This window comes from Saccopteryx leptura, chromosome 3 (genome assembly GCF_036850995.1).
Source record: "Saccopteryx leptura isolate mSacLep1 chromosome 3, mSacLep1_pri_phased_curated, whole genome shotgun sequence".
NCBI lineage: Eukaryota > Metazoa > Chordata > Mammalia > Chiroptera > Emballonuridae > Saccopteryx > Saccopteryx leptura.
Window position 1 is genome coordinate 57927554 of NC_089505.1, and position 21883 is coordinate 57949436.

At 37.9% G+C, this 21883-nt stretch overlaps 1 protein-coding gene across 1 annotated transcript in view; it reads right to left on the minus strand.

The window, feature by feature from the left end:
* Window positions 1-9817: 9817 nt before the first annotated feature.
* The window catches only part of LIN28B (lin-28 homolog B), a 135316-nt gene continuing 123250 nt past the window's right edge, over window positions 9818-21883 (minus strand). Inside the window, exon 5 of the mRNA XM_066371826.1 lies at window positions 9818-10187. Coding sequence (XP_066227923.1) covers window positions 9818-10187 — 370 coding nt within the window. The remainder of the gene's footprint in view (window positions 10188-21883) is intronic.

Genomic DNA, 21883 nt, shown 5'->3' on the forward strand with positions numbered 1-21883 from the left:
CAGTATAAACAATATAAGGAAAAGACAAACCTAAGGAAACAGTGAGCTCTGGGCACCTCCAGAATGTTTTAATGACTTCTCATATTTCAGCCCCTCCTTTATATTTTCCAAATTTTCTACCATGAGAAAATTTATTATGGTTGGAATTAGATTTTTATCATTATTGTTTTATTTTATTTTATTTTATTTTAGTGTGACAGACAGACAGATAGAGGGACAGATAGGGACAGATAGGAAGGGAGAGAGATGAGAAGCATCAATTCTTTGTTGTGGCACCTTAGTTGTTCACTGATTGCTCTCTCATATGTGCCTTGACTGGGGGGGCTACAGCAGAGCGAGTGACCCCTTGCTCAAGCCAGCGACTTTGGGCTTCAAGCCAGTGATGTTTGGACTCAAGCCAGTAATGTTTGGGCTCAAGCCAGTGACCATGGGGTCATGTCTATGATACCACGCTCAAGTCAGTGACCCCGCACTCAACTGGATGAGCCCGTGCTCAAGCCAGTGACCTCAGGGTTTCGAATCTGAGTCCTCTGCATCCAAGTCTGATGCTCTATCCACTGAACCACTGCCCAGTTAGGCATATTATTATTGCTTTAAATAAACTGTTTTGTGTGAGTGGCAGAAACAAGTTTAATGCAGAACTAGCTGAAATAATATCTGGATTAGCTAATAAAAATTATTTGTACAGAATTAATATCATAAAGAAATAAAATAATTTGCAAAGCCAGTGTGGAGAAAACTATAATGGCTTGAACATGTGATCTGACAATCTAAATGAAAAAAGTGATCAATAAACTGGAAATCTCTGACATGGCAGTAGTGAGGTCACGCTTATAAAGAAAAAATGTGGAAAAACAATAAGGAACACATGTCAATAATACCTGTATCTGAATCAAGTCAAATGTAAATATAGTTTGATTTTCTTACACTTTGACTTTGCAGCATTGTTGCTCCTATGACATTTAGATATGAGGTGAATTTTCTTGACAAAAATGCAGAACAAATGTAAGAACTCCAAGGTTGGAGTTGGTACTTTAAAGGATTTTCATAACCTGGACCAGGCAGATAGCTATAGATGCCAAGCAACTCTGAAATTAAACAGAAATTGAAGCCCTTGACCTTCAGAAAACAGCTTACATCTTTAAAAAAACTTTAACTTTAGAAACAAAGTACATAGATGTATATTAAATAGAAGAAACTTTTTAAGTGGAAATTGTGTTAAGTAACATGCCTAATAGGCAACCTCAGAAACATTTACCATTTTCCAGGGAACCAAAAACCACTTCAGAAAAGTGTGTGTGTGTGTGTGTGTGTGTGTGTGTGTGTGTGTGAAAGAGAGAGAATTAGAAAGGGTAACATATGCTTATTTCTAAACAGAGGATGACAGAAATTATATCTGAGTAACAGTAAAAATATTCCTTTAAATTTCAAGTGTTTCTAAGCAAAGTAGACAAGAGAAAGTCATAGAAAGAGTTTGTGTGAGAAAAAAAGAATTTCAAGAAAATAACAAGGAAAAAAAAAGAGCCAGATCTATCACAAAATGATAAATTGGCACATAAGCAATTTTTTTATTTAGTAGCCTAGGCAGCAAATGCTTCATATAATAAGGCTCTTATAAAATACTAATTATACAAGAGGCACAAACAGGTATAGTACAAATGCAGGCTCTGTGCACAGGATTCTGGGGCTTCTTATTATCCTGAATGGAACTTATATTTGTTCTTTATTAGGAAAAAGAAAAGAAACCTTAATTGTTACAAAAGCATATTAAACTACCCATATTTTAGTTGTCAAATTCTCCTATCATTTAAACACTGTAACTTCTTTTTTCCAGTGTAGCTTTCTGGAGAGGAGACGAATGTGGTGAACTATTTCCCTAACTCAGCATGTGGCTTCGCCAGCAAAATATGCTTGTGGAATTTATAAAAAATTCCAATTATCCTTCTCAGTGATAGTCTAAGGAGTTCCATCAAAATACCAAAATTAAGTATCCTTTTTTCCTCCCCATTCCAAATGCCACTTAGAAAGCATTGAAAAGAAGTGGTGAGATGTCCTTTCCCTCATGTTCTTTCATGAAAGCAAGGAGTTTCATACTTAGGGCATCTTCCAGAACCTTCTTTCACTCTTCACTGTTCTATTCTCTCTGACTTCAAATGCATGCTTTGTATTCTTAAAAGGTAAATAAGGCCATAAGAAGACATTATTAAACTATAGACCCAAAGGCCTGCTTTTCTTTTTTTTTTAATTTTTTTTATTTTAGAAAGGAGAGAGAGAGAGGGGAAGAGAGAGAGAGAAGAGAGAGAAGGGAGGAGGAGCAGGAAGCATCAACTCCCATATGTGCCTTGACCAGGCAAGCCCAGGGTTTCAAACCGGCGACCTCAGCATTTCCAGGTCAACTCTTTATCCACTGCGCCACCACAGGTCAGGCCCAAAGGGCTGCTTTTCCAGGTGTTAAGATCAACTCCCTTGTCTGATTGCCTGTTTTATGGTCAGATTCACTAGGATTCAAACCCACAGCAAGGTACTGGGGAAGATAGCCACCCATCTTTAGGAGTAGAAACAAAAAGCAGAATCCAACAGGGCTACCATTTTAGCAAGCAAGTTGGGGAGCAAGACTATAACATTTAAATAACTTTGTTAAGGGAGTAACCTTGTTATGCTTGAAGTAATATTGTTAACACCTGTAGCTTTTCCACATTATAGCACATTGTTTGTTATTTTATGTATTTGCCCCTCAATGTAATAGAGCAAAATAGTGAACAAAATAGCAGTTGTTTTTTTCATCTTGAGAAATTATGAACATTTACTTTTTCTAATGGCTGCATTGATTGCATTTATCTTATCTTGAACTCCTATTTCAAATAGTAGTAGTATAGCCTATGTTGTCATTTTTTTAAAACCTCTGCAATTTGGTTCCACTCATATTGCTCCATTAAAAATTTTCTGTCCATAATTCTGGATACTTTTTAGTAACCTGTCTTCCTGTTTATTAATAATCTTCTATTCTGTTGCTTTCCTGCTTTTCCCCATTCTCACAGCAGTTAACCTGCTGTTAAACCCATCTGTTAAATTGTTTCTTACAGCTATTGTAATTTTCAGTTCTAAAATTTCTGACTTGTGTATCTTCTCTATTTGCCAGTTATTTTTAATGTCCTTGTATAATAATTGCAATATCTGAGTCACCTGTGTATATGTCTGTTGTTTTCTTGTTTCCAGTGAATTGGTTCTGTTTATTAGCATGCTTCACACTATGTGATTGATTGCAGGACATTGTAGATGAAAATTTGTAGAGGCTTTGGCTAATGTCTTCTTCCAAGGAGGGTTGTTTTATTTTGGTAGATGGGTTTTGTACCAGTTGGTCACCTTGTCCCATCCAGGATTAATTTCAAGCTTTGTTAGGGCTGGTCTATTTTAATTCTGCCCTTTTCCTGCTGTATGGTCTATATATTCTTAGGGCAGACCCTTATTCCTAGATTTAGATCATCGGGGATCCAGCTAAAAAGCCCAAGTGTTTCCAAGGTCCATCTCTTTCAAATTCAGTCTCCATCTGTCCAGCACTAGATGGCTGAGGAAATTAACTCATTTCGCCTCTCAGCCAGGGGGGCAGAGTAGGGTGGGACAAGGAAGGTGCCTGGAGCAAGGGAACACCCTAAAAGTGAGCACCTCTTCACTTTATGCCCTCAGCAGCTCTCCTTGTGGCCCTGCTCTCAGCATTCAGCTCTCCTGCTCTCAGCATTCTGCTGAGTCATAAGATTCAATGACTTGAAAGGAATCTGTATGAAGGTTTTGGGAGCTTCTGTTCTCTATGAGCTCTCCTATGTGATTTCCCATTCAATTTTTCGTTTCTCTGGTGGCTCTATGTTCTCAGCTCAGGAAGCTGCCACTTTCTTTTTGGGTTCTATCACCTGGGGCACCGCAGGGGACTGGCAAGTGCCCGTGGGGTGGGGGAGAAATGTGGTCCTCAGTTGTGCTTTTCCATTCTTTCAAACTTGGTAGCCCCTCAGGTCCTTGGCTGCATTGCTTGCCCTCCGATGCATTCAAAATGCTTTCTATACTTTGTCACACCAAATTTGTCTCTTTGCTGGTTGAATTATGCATGGCTTATTCTCAGCTCTGGTCTTTTGCTTATGCTGTTTCTTCTGCCTCCAACTCACTTCTGTCACCCATCCAAGCCAAGCCCCTTTCTTGCTTCACCTGAACATCACTTCCTCAAACCATTTGTACTCTTGTCAAAAATGTTTTGCACAAATTTGTTGATGACAAAACATTATATGACGTAAGAGAAAAATTGTAACGTTCCAAAATATATGTAACCTAATTTTATCGTTAAAATGTCTAATTTTTGAGAAAAGACCAGAAGAAAATTAACAAAAAATATTAATGGTCACTTCTAGGTGATAGAATTATGTATTTTTTAAAAGGCTTTCCATATTTGAAACTGATAAAAAATATATATTACCAGGTGATGGGATTATGTATGAATTTTATTTACTTTTAAGGTTCTCCCTATCCTCTAGTAAAGTACAGTTTACTTTTATAACAAAAAGCTACTTTTTAAAAATGATTATCAAAGAAAGTAAATATAGTTGAAATGTTTATGTAGTCACACCCTCATGAGCATTCATGGTAGAGACCTTCAGATCCTAAAAGTGAGTCATTCAACATTGCACAACAGTGTGAATGTACAGAACACCACTGAGGCATACTTAACAATGGGGAAGATAGTAAATTATGTGTTTACCACAATTAACAAAATTAGAAGTAGGAATCAGAGCAGTGCCCCTCCCAACACTCACACAGTGAACCGTCAGGTACAGATCTGAAATGAAAGTGAGTTTAATCATGGGACTGGCTAATTTACAGAACTCTTATCAAATTGTCGAGTATCAACACTGCGTACATAGTTTGACAAATCTACATTCACATTTTAGATATTTGGTACTGGTGTAACTGGCTTTGATTGTTCTTTTTAAATACTTTTAAATTAATATGAAAAAAAAAAAACTGTAGGAAAATTGTAAAGTGGTTCCTCCAATAGGGCTTGCTTGCACCTTCTTGTTTCGGGTGACTTCTCCTGAACACATGAAGCATGTGTCATGATTTACATGCTTGCACCATCCATGCTGGCTAATCCTGGACAATTACTAATGACAGAACCTACCTTTATTTCTTCGTTCCTTCAGACTGAATTTATTCACCACTTGTACTGTCGTAAGGCCCATATTTATAATCACCTCTCTTTGAAGAGCTGTTAAAACTATTTAATTTATGCTCAGATAAAACAGCCTTTTACCTACTCATTTAATTGAGCAATCAAACAAATCATGAAAAATATCCAAAACTCATCATAAATGCCAATGTTATATGTTTTATTTTTAATTAAGTCCTTTTTTTAGACCTCAAAATATCCATAATTGACAGAATAAGACATGAGGCATGAAATGAAAATATAAAACCCATGGTCTGCAGAAAGGCAAACGGTAATCCAGCCCATCAGGACTGCACACAAGGGAAATGCCATTTGAAACATCTCCTTTTTTGTCCTCTAAAAACATACAGTTCAAGTGTTTTATTTTCACTTGTAAACAACATGAGTCAAAACGGACAATGAGGCAATCTAAATACTATACAGGATACTTTTTAAAAACACTAGATAAAACACTGTATTAAAGACATATAGAAATCAGTGTTCACTTTGGTCTCTAGTATGGTTAGGGCTGTTAATACAAAATAATATATATATACTAAATAAACCAGCTTGGTGGTGGGTGCCAGTGGTTGATAGATGTAAGTAATTCAAGAGGTAGTCAACACCATCATTTTCAAGCTGGTAACTCTCACAAGTGTTAAGCCACAGGTGTATTAAATATTGTAAATTTTCTCACAGCACAGTACAGTACTTTGCCATAACTTTGCAGCTTTGTTCCATATATAAAATTTAAAAATGATTCATAGGTCAACTTTTCACTCTAACTGAACTATGACACAGATCACGCAACCACCACATCTTAAAAAGGCTGATGACAGCTATGTAAGACAGAATTTGATGCTTTTAACAAGTTGTTCTTCTCTAAAACAAATAAATCTCATTAAGACATCTAGAAAATTAAAGTCCGTATAGCGGCACTTGTACATACCTTCCCAAATTTTATAACCATAGAAGAAACACACATATATATTTTATGATAAACATTTCTCAGAGAAAACAGATAAATTAATTTAAATTAACTTTAAGACTTAATGAGATTTCCCATGTCCTGTATAATTCATCTTACAGTGAATGTTACAAAGTCTATTTATTAACACTTACGAGCTTCTATTCACAAACTAAATACAACTAGCAGTAACTTGGGGCCACATTGGTGCAAAATAAAACTAGGCCAGAGTATTTTTTAAAAAGGCAATAAAAACATCCTGTTTTTGTAGGTGGATCAATGCTAATAACATGATGTTTCCTGATCTTTTCCCCTACATTGCACACCAAACTTCCAAGTTATAAGCAGGTAAATCTTTCTATATCTTTCAACTGTAAAAATACACCCAAAGTCTTCTAGTAAAGACTAGAAATACAAGTATAAAAATGTTTCCACTATAATCTGCCACATAGCAAATGAATAGCTCACAGGGCTGAGACTGGTAGAGCATCTTTCTTAGGAATTACACTTGTGTTTACACGGGGGTGAGGTCAAGGGGCAACTAATTCACAGACCTCCTGCCCAACCCATGAATAACCCCTGTAAACTGATGCTTCACCAGACCCTTCCTCTCAGTAGCTAGATATGGCATTGCACATCCACTCTATGTCTACGCCTTGGCAAGCCGTGCTAGTCAGCTGTGTGCCTAGGGCAATCATGCTGCGATATGCTTGGCTTCAGGGCAGCAGAGACACAAATGAAGATGGGCATTTTTTATACTGTCTGCCCAGTATGAATACACTCATAAACCGACCTCTCCTGCTACCCTTTTCCTGCCTCGACCTCTGGGCAAAGCGGGTGTTTCAAGATTGCTTCCGTGTTCTGCTTTGCTTAAGTTAAAGAGTGCTCATAATTCTTTCAACTAAGTACATGACACATTTAAGAAAATGTTTGGAGACTTTGCTAACTAAATGAGATGCTTCATTATTCACAGGTGTTTGTCAGAAACATGTGGTTGTGAATTGCTATAGTATACTATAAAAGGGTTCTGTACCACAGAATTATCAGCCACTGGAAGGCTGGAGCAGCATAAAGGTGTGCTATGCATCAACTATGAGGTAGCCTTTTGTTGTAAACAGAATTAGATTTCACCCATGTAAATGGACACTGTGCTCACATCAGTGATATTCACATATACAAAGAGTTCAGGAATTCTGTTTTAGAGTACTTTTCACATGAAATAAAAATAGGAGAAATGATATCTGAAATTCAGGAATTTTGATCTATGTTAAAGAGGTAGTAGTTATTACTAACATCAGAATATAATACTTATATAAATGTCCAAGTAATTTGGTTTGTTTTGAGTAAGCAGGACTGTAGACTGTTCTGTAAGGAAACAACATCATCATCATCACATGGTATGTTCCCTGAGCAAAGTTCTTTGTCCTGAGTACATTATGTAATAGTGATAATATTCTTATATAAAAAATAAACCCCAACTCTTAATCATAACATAGGTTTGGTATGTGCTCTTAGTTCAGTCTGGTAAGATGCTTAAAATGGTTGCAAATTGCACCCAAAGGTCCAGTTATAAAATGTTTCTGTTTTTTTAAAAACATGACCTCAGCTCTGAACTTTTTCATATGGAAACAGGGAATGTCCAATTCTCAAGTCCATAACTTCCTATTTCTATAAGGTCAGGGAACTTTGGTTTGGATTTTCAAAGTGACTTATGTTTTGCATTTAACTTTTAACCTGCTTATTATACCTGATAAAAATTAAGCAATGCCACTTTGATTTGTCTATATAATTTAAATACGCTTACAATCCTCACGTAAGGCAAGGAAGGACTTCTCTACAGCTATATCACATTCAATATCGTCAAAGGTAAGCGTTGCATCACAGCACACTGAAATCTCAGTACATACTATGGAGATTCTCACAAACACTGTCGAGGAATTCGTGCTGAGTTAGAAAGGACAGGTGGCCCAGCCCCAGGCATTTCTCCTTAGGCCAGCTTGCGGAAACAGCAACTGTACAAGTCTCCCATGGCAGGACAAGGGGGGGAGGGGAGAAAGCGGAAACTGTTCAGTAGGATACGTCTCATTTGAGCCATGCTATTTTCTTTTTATGATTATCTAAGCTTACAGCAACAGGCCCATCATAAAAAATTATATTTATTTCCAATGTTAAGCATTACAATTAGTTGGTACCTTCTTGGAGATGTTTCAAAAATGTACCCATAACATCTATAACCAGGATGACACCAAATGAATTTTCATGACTGAAACCTCAAAGGGACCAATACTATGACTTCCCTAGCCAATTTATTCACATAATGAGGACCGACCTGAGAAGCGTCTCTGTCCCCATCGCTGCCTGTTCATCCTGAATCCACCATAGAGGATGAGTAATGGAGGCAACTTCATAAGATCAATTTTATTGTATAAAATCCTCCTAGCTCTCTGACGAGAGAGGCTTTGGCACCTCTGCCCCAGGCTCATCACTCTAGTTGCCTGCCACCCAACAGTGTACTTTTTAATATATTCAAGGTCATACATATTGGGCAACTGTGAGCATCCACTTAACGGTTACTCTCAAGCCTGGCATTTTATTTCTATCTCTGCTGTTTTGTTTGTTTTAGAAACAAGTTAGATAAATCTCCAGGGGGAATAAAAATAGCCACTAAAATATATACCAAACAATTGGAGTTTTCCTCCAAGGTCTTCAGTAGTAAACAAGGAGGGCCTCTGCTTGAAGTGATGGTTCAAAGAACTGACTTAGTTAGGAAGCTGCTGTTGCCACAATCCCTTAAAAAAACCTCACAACATGTAATGAGCTGGTATCAAAATACCACTGAAAACAATCAAGTCACTACATTTTTACATTGCCCTCCCACTTTCCTCCTCTTAATACGCATCTAATTTTCAGTCAAAATATACGAATTAAAAACATCGAAATATCGGCATAGAAATCACACATTCATTGTCTTTTCTGGAGTTATGTATTTCAGATTCAAAAAAGCTTATGGCAGCCAGAGGCATATGGAGTTAAGGTACTGCCTTCAAAGGGGGTGAGGGCATTCTATAGATACCAAGAAAAAAAGGCAATCCCAAACATGGGGGAACTGATGATTTAAAAACCTTTAGTACCATGTGATTGGCAGTTCTGACATCTTAAGTATCCTTTGGTTCACATAAAAGGTAAGAGTCATGTTTTTTCTTTTGTGTAATGTAAAGGGAGTGGTATTTAAAGAAAAACTCCAGGGGTTATTTTTGAAACTCTCTAAAATGCTTCACATGAGCTGTCAGTTCTTGGGGATGTCAAATTCTGTGAGGGAAGGCGTGTGCTTCTCTCTCTATACACACATACATAAAGACAAACTCTGTATACGCGCCGGTTCCTGCATAAATCCTCCTACATGCACACGACTCAGGCTCTCTCCCTCTCACACACGCATCTATAGACATACACAGCATCTCATTCTCTGAGTTACATCAAGCATGACACCCTGCTCACATGTAATTTGCTAAGAGTGATTTGTCTGTTTAAAAAAATTCACAGTTCCTCAACAGTAGTTAAAAACCCCAGGTCAGCTGCTGCTTATGAAATACTGTTCCCCTGTACTAGCATGAGGTAGACTTCCCAAGTGGGGAGAAAAAATGATACATTAAGAAAAAAGATTATGTCTTTTTCCTTTTTTGAACAGAAGGCCCCTTTTTGCTTTGTTCTTCGGGTGCTGCAGATGACTTTGTGGAGGAAGCTTCTTGAGGTGACCTGCCTGGCCACTCTGTGATCTCAGACCTCGGCTCCTGAGGAAATGACGGTGAGGTACAGCCATGCCCTCCCCCCACCTCCCGTGGGAAAGTTGAAGTGCAGGGCTGCGAATCCGCTTCCGGTCTTCCCTGAGAACTGACTGGCGGCTGCACAACAGTTTTATGTGGGCAGTTTGCCACCATGTGCGTGATGCTTTGACAGTAATGGCACTTCTTTGGCTGAGGAGGTAGACTACATTCCTTAGCATGATGATCAAGGCCACCACAGTTGTAGCATCTGCAAAAAGAATAATGAAAACACCTAAGAGGTAGGAAATATGTATCATAAAAATGTGTTGTTTTATGTATGTAAAAAGATACCAAAAATAAACACAAACTGTCAATGAGATCAGCTTATTTTAATGTGTCTTATTAAGAATGTAATGCTCTTCACCATACCAGTGGCGACAAATGCCATCATCACCAATATGCTCCAGGAAGGTTATAAAGCTAGTTGTACTCAACACACCAGTCAATGTAAAACAGTAAAGGCTATGAAATCACTTCCACAGAGAAAATGACCCCTTTTAAAGATCTAACAGGTTATCTTGAAAGAACATAGCCCACTAGAGGGCAGCCAATGTTCAACAACAACAAAACAACCAGCTAGCTTTTTTTTTGGTATTTTTCCGAATAAGAGTGTGTGCGTGTTTGTGTGTGTCAGACAGACTCCTGCATGCTCCGGACCGGGATCCACCTGGCTACGCTGCAACCGCAGGGAGGAAGCCATTCTAGTGCCTGAGGCTGAGGCCATGGGGCCAGCCTGAATGCCCACACCAACTTTACTCCAATGGAGCCTTGGCTGCGGGAGGGGAAGAGAGATAGAGAGAAAGGAGAGGGCAAAGGGTGTAGAAGCAGATGGGCGCTTCTCTTGTGTGCCCTGGTCGATAATCGAACCCAGGATTTCCACACGCAGGGCCGACACTCTACCGCTGAGCCAATCGACAAGAGCCACAACCAGCTAGCTTTTAAAAGATAGTTAAAAAAAACAGTTGTTGACATAATATGCAATGGCAATGAGTTCAGCACTTGGGAAAATTATAGAGCAAATTAAATTTTAACAGCTTAACATTTGAGTACTAATTATTTTTAGTATGGAAACCAGTTGACTGGAAGAATTCTTTTATTCTTTGTACAAATTAAGCAAGACAGTGAAATTTGATATATAAAAAAATTAGATGTCTACTATGGCGAACGTTATCTGGCAAATTAACAGGTAATTTTAGAGCAATACAGTAAGTATCTAATCAGAAGAAGGCTGTAAAAGAAAGCTTCTAACTACTTAAAATGGATTCAAAAAGGTTGATGATAATTCAGTGACACAAAGAATTTACTTTCTTTTCCTTCTGTAAGAAATTAGTTTTCCTCTAGGGTAATTCTTCTAAATTGAAATAAACACAAATCCATCCTTAATTAGAATTTAAATGCATGTTGGGTACATAGTTTTGTATTAGATGTTTGAAGATTTGACAGCTTCTAACAGCTGAGCAAGTAAATAATTTGGAAGACATATTTGCTCAATTTGTTAGATTTAAAAAAAAACTTTGCCTGACCTGTGGTGGCACAGTGGATAAAGCGTTGACCTGGAAATGCTGAGGTCGCCAGTTCGAAACCCTGGGCTTGCCTGGTCAAGGCACATATGGGAGTTGATGCTTCCTGCTCCTCCCCCCTGTCTCTCTCTCCTCTCTCTCTCTCTCTCCTCTTTAAAATGAATAAATAAAATTAAAAAAAAACTTTATACTAAAAATAATAAAACAGCATGAAGTAGAGAAAATAAAATTTCATAGTTACAAAGGTTTTTAATCTACTTGTTGAGCATAGAATTCGCTTACTCATTTGTCTCCAAATGAAATGTCTTAAGTACTCTTTATTTTAAATTTATTTTCAAATACATTTATGACTTCATAATTATTATTATGAAGCACAAACAATAGGTCACAGAGTCTTAAATAATAACAAAATAAGTGGTAACTGTGAGACTCAGCTTAAGACTAGTACTACAACAAAACAATTAGATTTATGCATGTGAGAGAATAGCAAGTTTAATAACTTATATTACCGTATATTTCAAAGACAAACTATTAAACTACTTCTACTCTACTGAGCAGTAGATGTAGGAGACTTAGTATTTTATTTTCTGGAATAAGTTATAAAGGGTGAAATTTTTACTTGGCAAAAACTAGGATAACTACAGCTTGCTTCTCCACTTATCAATATTACCTTATAGATGATAGAATAATGAATTCAACAAGATGGACTTTTAATTTTTGCAATATTAACCAGTATTTTGCCTAGGGGAAAAATATATCATATTTTCAAAAATTAAAGGGAAAAGTCAAGAAAGCACTTTTTCTAGTTAAATTATTTATTTTGTAATTACATACCTTAATATAATAAATCAACAAAACTTTATAATTAATATTACAATGAAGATTCACTATTGTTTCAGCCATGCATTTTTAAAAGATAATGCAAAATTAAAGAATAAAAATTACTAATGTTTGAAATTCAGGTCCCCAAAATAACACTAAAAAATGGCATCTTTCAAAAATACAACCATATTATTTATAATAATGTTTTCCCATATAGTTATCTTCTATAATAAATAAGTGAATTCTTACATTAAATTTTCCCATTAATAAAATATCTGCTTTTGAATGAAATACACTTTCTTGAGGATAATACCCACTTAGCTCATTTTAAAGAAAGAGAAAATAGGTTAAAGGCTTCAGTAATAGAGCAGGCTCTCCTGCAGAAACATCAGTTTCATCAGCACTCTGGTATGCACTGTGCTATCCAATTTAGGGAGCCATTTTGTCCACTCATTTACCAAGGGCCTGATGTTAGGATTCCACTTTCACAAATGAGGTCTTCCATCCTCTTCTATATGTGCACTTACCATTACATTTCAGTTTTAAACATTATTTTTAAGGATACTATATAATGTTGGTTTTCTTGCATTCTGGCCTGCATAGTTAATTTATCTTCTTAGCTTTTTAGATATATACTACCATTAGGCAAGACTGCCTTCCACAATGAACAGATCTGCATTCAGTATATAAATGCCTAGCTGTTAAAGGGGGGCAGTGGTATTTATTCTCCTCTTCTATTTAATCACGAAATGTCAATCACTCTTACTAAGAGTGCAGATCACACCCCATTATGAAACCCCTTCCTTCCCGAGGGACTGACACCAAAATGGAAATGTTCAGTTATCGCTCAGTTCACAAATGATAGCAGACCACATACTCCATATAAGCTCTACATGGCACTAGTCTCCTTTGTTCACTCTCCATACCTCTGCAAATCAGGTTGCTTTTGTTAGTTTGAATGAATTCCCCTGTGACGTAAGTATAAAAATAGCATGTGTGCACATATAGCTACATGCTGAAGAAATACAGGGGTGGAAAAAAGTTGTGAGTATGTGGAACAGTTTATTTTTTGTGTTATTATTTATTTGTATTATAACTGTAAACCTACTTTTGGCCATACCTATATAAGGACAGACTCACAAGCAAAAGAGTGTATACAAAGAAGCCATACTCTGTATTTCAATTGGCCAGCTAATGTTAAGTATTTTACAAAATGATGAGTCAGGGGCACAAAAGATATTTTCTCACATATTTATCATAAAGATAAATAAAAATGTTCAGGATAATCTTACAACTTATCAAATTCTTCATAAAATTACTTTATACTTTAATTCTAAAGAGCTAGCATAGCACATTCTAAATATATTATTTCTTATAAGATGTTTAAGATGGAAAAGAGGTCATCAAAGTGGTGTCAATTTTTTAGAAGATTATCAAAATAAGATTAAAATTCTTAAATGAAAGGAGAATATCAAAATAGATATAGAAGAACCTAAAATGGCAAATAAAAATAAAATTTAAAAATGTACACCAATAGGAATAGTTGATTACATTATTAAATAAGTAATTATGCAAGTTTTAATAAAGCCCAAACACTTACATTAATAAGTTAATCAAAACATATCCAAAGTTTTGAGGATTCCATAATAAAAATGGAAACTGATTTGAAAATCAGAATTTAGATCTGCTAAGGTTCTTAAAAAACTTATCTTTTTTGAAGTCCACAACACTAAATAATTATATTTTCAAATGACACCAGCAATAATGGCTAGCACTGAGCTCAACTAAAGACCACTAGATTATATAGATATTATATAGACATTAATTTTTAAATGATACCTCATCGGTTAAATGAAATTATTCATCAACTGTGTATTTCCCCTGGATCCCAAAAGATTTTTAAAAATTGGACTGAGGCGTGATACCACAGTAGAAAGCCAGATTTGACTGCCTTAAAATGTAATGGATAAAAATGTAATTTAAGTATTTCTAAGTATAAAGTATTAGCTTAATAAGAATTTACTTGAAAACTTAAATTTGTATTCTTTGGGGTTTGGTGGAGGCATTAAGAATAAGGAGAAGTGGTGCGGAGGACCCGGGTTCGATTCCCGGCCAGGGCACACAGGAGAAGTGCCCATTTGCTTCTCCACCCCTCCGCCGCGCTTTCCTCTCTGTCTCTCTCTTCCCCTCCCGCAGCCAAGGCTCCATTGGAGCAAAGATGGCCCGGGCGCTGAGCATGGCTCTGTGGCCTCTGCCTCAGGCACTAGAGTGGCTCTGGTCGCAACATGGCGATGCCCAGGATGGGTAGAGCATCGCCCCCTGGTGGGCAGAGCGTCGCCCCTGGTGGGCGTACCGGGTGGATCCCAGTCGGGCGCATGCGGGAGTCTGTCTGACTGTCTCTCCCTGTTTCCAGCTTCAGAAAAATGAAAAAAAAAAAAAAAAAAAGAATAAGGAGAAGTGATCTTTAAGTGTCTCTAGAGAAAGGAAATGTTAAAAGAACAGTAAGTAATTTCAGGGAGAGAGACTAAAGAGAGCAAAAAAGTGCAAGCAGTGGGGCGTGAAGAAGGGTAACTTTGGGAAAGAAGTGCATAAAAACCTCTGGGTAAAAAACGGTGAGAAAAGAAATCAATAAAATTTCCCAATGGGAGACCAGAGGGGCTAAAGAAAAGACAAGTTGCAAAGAATTTTAGAAACTCATTCAGGGGAAAGACAACTGACACTAAAGAGATTATCATTTCAGTCTTGATACAGTCCAACTAAAAGCCTATCAACAACAAGTCTATCGTTTTTTATTCTGTCTGAGCATTTGTTATCTAATTCAACTGTGCATCAACCATACGAACACCGGGTGTGCTGGATCAGCCTGGTGGTGGGAGGGAGGTAGATGGGTACAGATGCCATTAGAGAACCCAAGAAAAATGAGGAAAAGGGAAGAGCCAGAGTGTAGCTTCTTATATAAGCAACCTGCCACTTGCCTCCTCCTGAGGGTAAGAGAGACAGATTTTAAGACCAACCTTCCAGATGAATGCCCCATTTTGTTCTGAAAACTCCCAATTTAATTTACACGTGGATATAGTTTGTTCACACTACAGAATCTGTTCCAACATACCAACAGTTAGAAAACTTTGATGATTCACAGAGCTGGAAATGCCTTTCAACAGTGCACACATTTTCTGACCTCTATCAAAGCAACTTATTCTTTTTTCTGAGAGAGAGAAAGAGAGAGGAAGGGTGGGGAAAGGGAGAGTGTAAAAGAGAGAAGCATCAATAGTTATTCTACTTACTGTATATCCCCATGTATATATAAGATGCACCTTTTTTCGATAAATTTGGGGTCTAAAAACTGAGTGCATCTTATATAGTGGTTGCAGATTTTTTTTTACTTGCATCCCACTTTTTCACGTGGATGAGGAGTGAGTTCAATAACTTTATGTAATACTTTTTTTTTTTTAATTTCGGGCCCTGAAATTAAGGTGTCTTCTATATGGGAACATCTTATACATGGGGAAATATGGTAGTTGTGCACCCACTGATTGCTTTTGGTAATCAAGCCCTCAGAATCAAGCTGATGATGCGGGGATCAAACCTGCGACCTTGGCACTGAGATGGTGCTTTATCTACTGTACCTTGAGCCAGAGCAAAGCAACCTATCCTTTATGTGAATTTCTGTTTCTTTTATTTCATTCTTCTTATATCCAAACTCCTAACACTGTAAGCCAATTAAGCAATAAAACAATTAAATAAAATTTTATATATTCTTACTAAGTACAGTGGTAAAAATATAAAGTTTTCAAAAATACTTGTGGTGATTTATGTTCTTTTAAAAAGCTGCCCTGGACAAGTAGTTCAGTTGGTTAGACTAAGCACCAATATACCAAGGTTGTGGGTTCCATCTGTCGTCATGGCATACACAAGAATTAACCAATGAATGCATAAATAAGTGGAACAAATTGATGTCTCTCTCTCTCTCTCTATCTAAAATCAATAAATAAAATTTTTAAAAAGTAAAGTAAAAAAGATTCTTATGGAACAAATACACACTTAATACCTGAAAATAATTTTATTTGTTTTTTAAAACCTAGACGCCAGTACCCCTTTCAATTACTGTAATGCTAAAGATAAAATAATCTATGCACAGCAGGGTTGAACATAGTGTTAACACAATTAAAATAATAATATGAAGCCCTGGCCGGGTAGCTTAGTTGGTTAGAGAGTCATCTAGATATACCAAGGTTACCTGTTCAATCCCCAGTCAGGGCACATCCAAGAATCAACCAACCAATACATAAATAAGTGGAACAAATCAATGTGTCTTTGTCTCAAAATAATAAATAAAATGATAATAGAAATAATAACAGGTATTGTTTCAGACACTGTTCAAAAGATTTTTATTTTATTTATTGGTGAAAGAGAGAGAGAGAAAAAATATCAAATTGTTATTCCATTTATTTATGCATTCACTGTTTGATTCTTGGATGTGCCTTGACCAAGGAATTGAATCTCTAACCTTGGTTTATCCAGATGACAAAATAATCACTGAAATGCCCCGCCAGGGCACAGAAGGTTTTTAATGTGTTATATAATTAATCCTCCCCCAAAGCCAAAGCCTATGAAGTAGGTATCACAATGTCTATTTGTACTGATAAAAATATTCAGCCGTAAAGCCACGCCCCAGATGGGCAAAGCATCGCCCCGTAGTAGGCTTGCCTGGTGGATCCTGGTCCAGCACAAGCGGAGTCTGTCTCTCTGCCTCCCTGCTTCTCAAATCAGAAAAAAATACAAAAAAAAAATTCGGCCTCAGAGAGTTTATGTAGAAGAAAAACTTTAAAATAATAAATTTCACTTGTATTTTAATTATATAAAACATTACACCCAACAATACAGATATAAATTTTTTGAATGTAAGTTTAAAATATATAGGGTCCTGGAAATGCTGAGGTTGCCTGTTCGAAACCCTGGGCTTGCCTGGTCAAGGCACATATGAAAGTTGATGCTTCCAGCTCCTCCCCCTGTCTCTCTCTCCTCTCTCTCTCTCTCTCCCCTCTAAAATGAATAAATAAAATAAAATATATAGGGTCCTGGCCCTGGCCAGTTGGCTCAGCGGTAGAGCCTCGGCCAGCGTGTGGAAGTCCTGGGTTCGATTCCTGGTCAGGGCACACAAGAGAAGCACCCATCTGCTTCTCCACCCCTCCCCCTCTCTTTTCTCTCTATCTCTCTCTTTCCCTCCCACAGCCAAGGCTCCATTGGGGCAAAGTTGGCTCGGGCACTGAGGATGGCTCCAAGGCCTCAGCCTCAGGCACTAGAATGACTCTGATTGCAGCAGAGCAATGCCCCAGAGGGGCAGAGCATCACCTCCTGGTGGGCATGCCAGGTGGATTCCAGTCAGGCGCATGTGGCAATCTGTCTGTCTGCCTACTTACTCCCCACCCCCGCTTCTCACTTCGGAAAAATACAAAAGAAAAAAAAATAAGTAAAATAAAATATATAGGGCTCTGAATTTAAAACACCAACACACACATGCACACGTGCACACACGCACAGAGATCTGAAGTAAGTTTTTCTTCAGATTTGGGCTGCTCTCCGTTACTATGCTGCTCCATTACTGTGCTGTGGGGAAGGGAGCTCATCTCTCTGAGATGAAAGGTTGAAACTAGTTCAGTCCAGATTTTTAATTTCATTTCTACTTCTTTTGTACTTTCTTTAATAATTTTCCATTGCCCTTAATCCTATGTTTAAGACTTTAAAGCAGAACTTCAGGTTGACCTCCCACAGTCAGAGCTATCAAACCAAATCAATAAAATTCCAGTCAAAATACAGACACCTGAGCCTAACCAGGCAGTGGCACAGTGGATAGAGTGTCGGACTGGGACGCGGAAGACCCAGGTTCAAGACCCCAAGGTCGCCAGCTTGAGCACAGGCTCACCAGCTTGAGCATGAAATCACAGACATGACCTCATAGTCACTGGCTTGAAGTCCAAGGTCACTGACTTGAGAAAGGGGTCACTCACTCTGCTGTGAAGAACTGATGCTTCTCATATCTCTTTCCCTTCCTGTCTGTCCCTATCTGTCCCTCTCTCTGACTCTGTCAATAAATAAATAAGCCTGACATTTTAGTTAGCCCATGAAGTCATACTGTAATGCAAATAATTTACTTAAGCCTTGAAATAAATATTGCAATAATATTTTCTGTTGGTTGGAGCAAATGTTAATTAAAACTGCCTCTCTTGGAGGGCAATTTGACAGCTTGTTTCAAGAATATTAATGCACATACTATCTGATCTAGCAACTCTACCTCTAGGAGTTTGCCCTACAGGAATATTCACTGAGAAGCTCAATGATTTTGGTAGTAAAGTGTTGTTTATATTAGTAAAAAATAGAAAAATTAGCCTGACCAGGTGGTGGAGCAGTGAATAGAGCATCAGACTGGGATGCGGAGGACCCAGGGTTGAGACACCGAGGTTGCCAGCTTGAGTGGGGCTCACCAGCTTGAGCACAGGGTCACTGGCTTGAGCGTGGGATCATAGACATGACCCCAACATCATTAGCTTGAGCCCAAAGGTCGCTGGCTTGAAGCCCAAGATTGCTGGCTTGAGCAAGGGATTGTTTGCTCTGCTGTAGCCCCCCAGTCAAGGCACATAAGAGAAAGTAATTAGTGAACAAGCAATCAATGAACAACTAAGATGCCACAACAAAGGACTTATGTTTCTTATCTCTCTCCCTTCCTATCTGTCCCTATCCCTATCTCTCTCCAAAAAAAAAAAAAAAAATTAAATGATAATAATACCAACAACAATAATAAATACTAATGATAAAACCCAGGTAGTCTAGTTAAAGAGTCCATATTCTTTTTGAAAAAAAATATTTTATTGGTTGATTTTAGAGAGAGGAAAGGAGAGAAACATCAGTTTGTAGTTCCACTTATTAATGTTTGTATGTGCCCTGACTGGGGATTGAACCAGCAACCTTGGCATGTTGGGTTGGTGCTCCCAACTGAGCTATCAGGCCAGGGCAGAGTCCTGGCCTTAGTCCTTTACTACTAAGCTGTAAATATGTAAAAATGAAAAAGAAATTAATGTGCACACATACCAAGGAACATTGCAAATATTAAAAGGAGTGGAGTAAAAGAATATTTTTAAAACTTAGGTAGACCTATTTGTGTTGACATGGAAAGATCTCCAAAAAAACAAACAGACAAACAAACAACAACAAAAAAACACAGGCCCTAGCCAGTTAGCTCAGTTAGAGCATTGTAGGTTTGATCCTTAGGGCACACATGGGAAGTGACCAATAAATACACAACTAAGTGAAACAACAAATAAATGCTTTTATATATATATATATATATATATAAACTCAATTAAAAGCAACAACAAAGAATATATAAATATAATATTATATAATCCCATTTATTTCAAAAACACTATAGACAGAGAGACGGACAGATAGAGACAGACAGGAAGAGAGAGAGATGAGAAGCATCAGTTCTTTGTTGCGGCACCTTAGTTGTTCATTGATTGTTTTCTCACATGTGCCTTGATGGGGGCTGGGGGTGGGGGACAGGATGGGCTAAGCAGAGAGTGACCCCTTGCTCAAGCCAGCAGCCTTGGGGTCGTGTCTATGACCCCCACACTCAAGCTGGCAACTTTGGGGTTTCGAACCTGGGTCTTCAGCATATCAGCCCAATGCTCTATCCACTGTGTCACTACCTGGTCAGGCTAATTGTATGCATTTTTAAATGCATAGAAAACCCACTGGAAACAGCAAATTAGCAGTGGTTACATCTGGAGAAGAGAATAAAATTAGTAAGGTATGGGGGGGAATTTCATATTTACTTCATAAATTTTAGTATAGTTTCTTTTGTAGGTAACAAAAAAAGAATCAATATATTATTTGAGTGATTTAAAAGAGAAAAAGAGCAATTATAAATCTCCATTTCTATTTTTTAGTTTGACCTTCATCATTAGTATTAATCACCTGACAGTGAACCTGTATACCAGTGGTTCCAGAATCATCAAACTTGTAAAAATTGTCTGGGCCTTACTCCAGGCAGAAGTCTCAGGCATTTGGGATGTGGTTGAGAACAGAATAAATCTCCTCAAATACTGTTGTTACAACAGGTCACTAACGCAGGAAGGAGGGAGGAAAGGAGAGAGGGAGGGAGGGAAAGAGGGAAGAAGAGAGGAAGGAAGGAAGAAGAAAAGGTATGTACTTATCTTATTTCCTTACTGGGAACTAAAAGTGACTCCCTAAAATTTTTGACTGACAGCGTAAGAGCCCACAACCTTTTACCACCACCACCAATCCCTGCTTATTTTTGGAAGGCAAACATTGAAAATCTACTGAGTTTAGCATTAAAAGTGGTTTCTTCTTTTTCTGAGGCATTATTCAATTCTTAGTTCATCAATCAAGGATGGGTTCAATGTGTAGGCACCCATGTCATCAGAATGGGCGATAATCTACAGCTCGAATCGACTGACGCTTTCTGTATACTTCAACCAACATTTCCAATTAACATTTATTGATTTCCCATAACAAGAAGATAAATTCTCTATCTTCTGATGCCTGTGTCTAAAATAGTTTTCAAAAGTATATACACTTGTTTAGTATGGATATACTCATGCAAACATTTCTCCTAATAGCCAAATTCTCTTGGCACGTAAGTAGAAAATTGTTTTATGAATATAAACATAATCACAAGATCTCTGCTTTTAATAAAATCTACTAGCCATCAGATTTTTAAAAGCTCTAATATTTAAACTATATACTGCCTAAAAGACTGCCACTGCTCACTGTTTTCTATACTTAGAAAAAAAAAAGGAAGTCCATAATTGATGGTCTACAACCCTAAGTGTAGATCTGCAACATTGTTTTTATTTTATTTATTTTTATTTTTATTTTTTTATTTTTCTGAAGCTGGAAACGGGGAGACAGTCAGACAGACTCCCGCATGCGCCCGACTGGGATCCACCCGGCAAGCCCACCAGGGGCAATGCTCTGCCCACCAGGGGGCGATGTTCTGCCCATCCTGGGCGTCGCTATGTTGTTACCAGAGCCACTCTAGCGCCTGGGGCAGAGGCCACAGAGCCATCCCCAGCGCCCAGGCCATCTCTGCTCCAATGGAGCCTTAGATGCGGGAGGGGAAGAGAGAACAGAGAGGAAGGAGAGAGGGAGGGGTGGAGAAGCAGACGGGGGCCTCTCCTGTGTGCCCTGGCCGGGAATCGAACCCGGGACTTCTGCACGCCAGGCCGACGCTCTACCACTGAGCCAACTGGCCAGGGCCAACATTGTTTTTAAAACACAAAATTTAGTCACTAAAATTGCCATTCAGTCTTTCTGATGCATGATCAATGGCAGATGTTTGGGTGGTTCTGTATTGCCTAGTTCTATTCAGAGTAAGCAAGAGTCAGTCTGTTCTGGCATGAAACTAATACTGTACATTCAAATTCTATAACTGCTGGCAGTGGAAATGAATACCTTATGTCTCTTCCAAATCCCAGTTTTCAGAACATTTACTAAACTGACCTGGGATCTGTACTGAGTTCAGAAGGTTTTTTTATTTTAT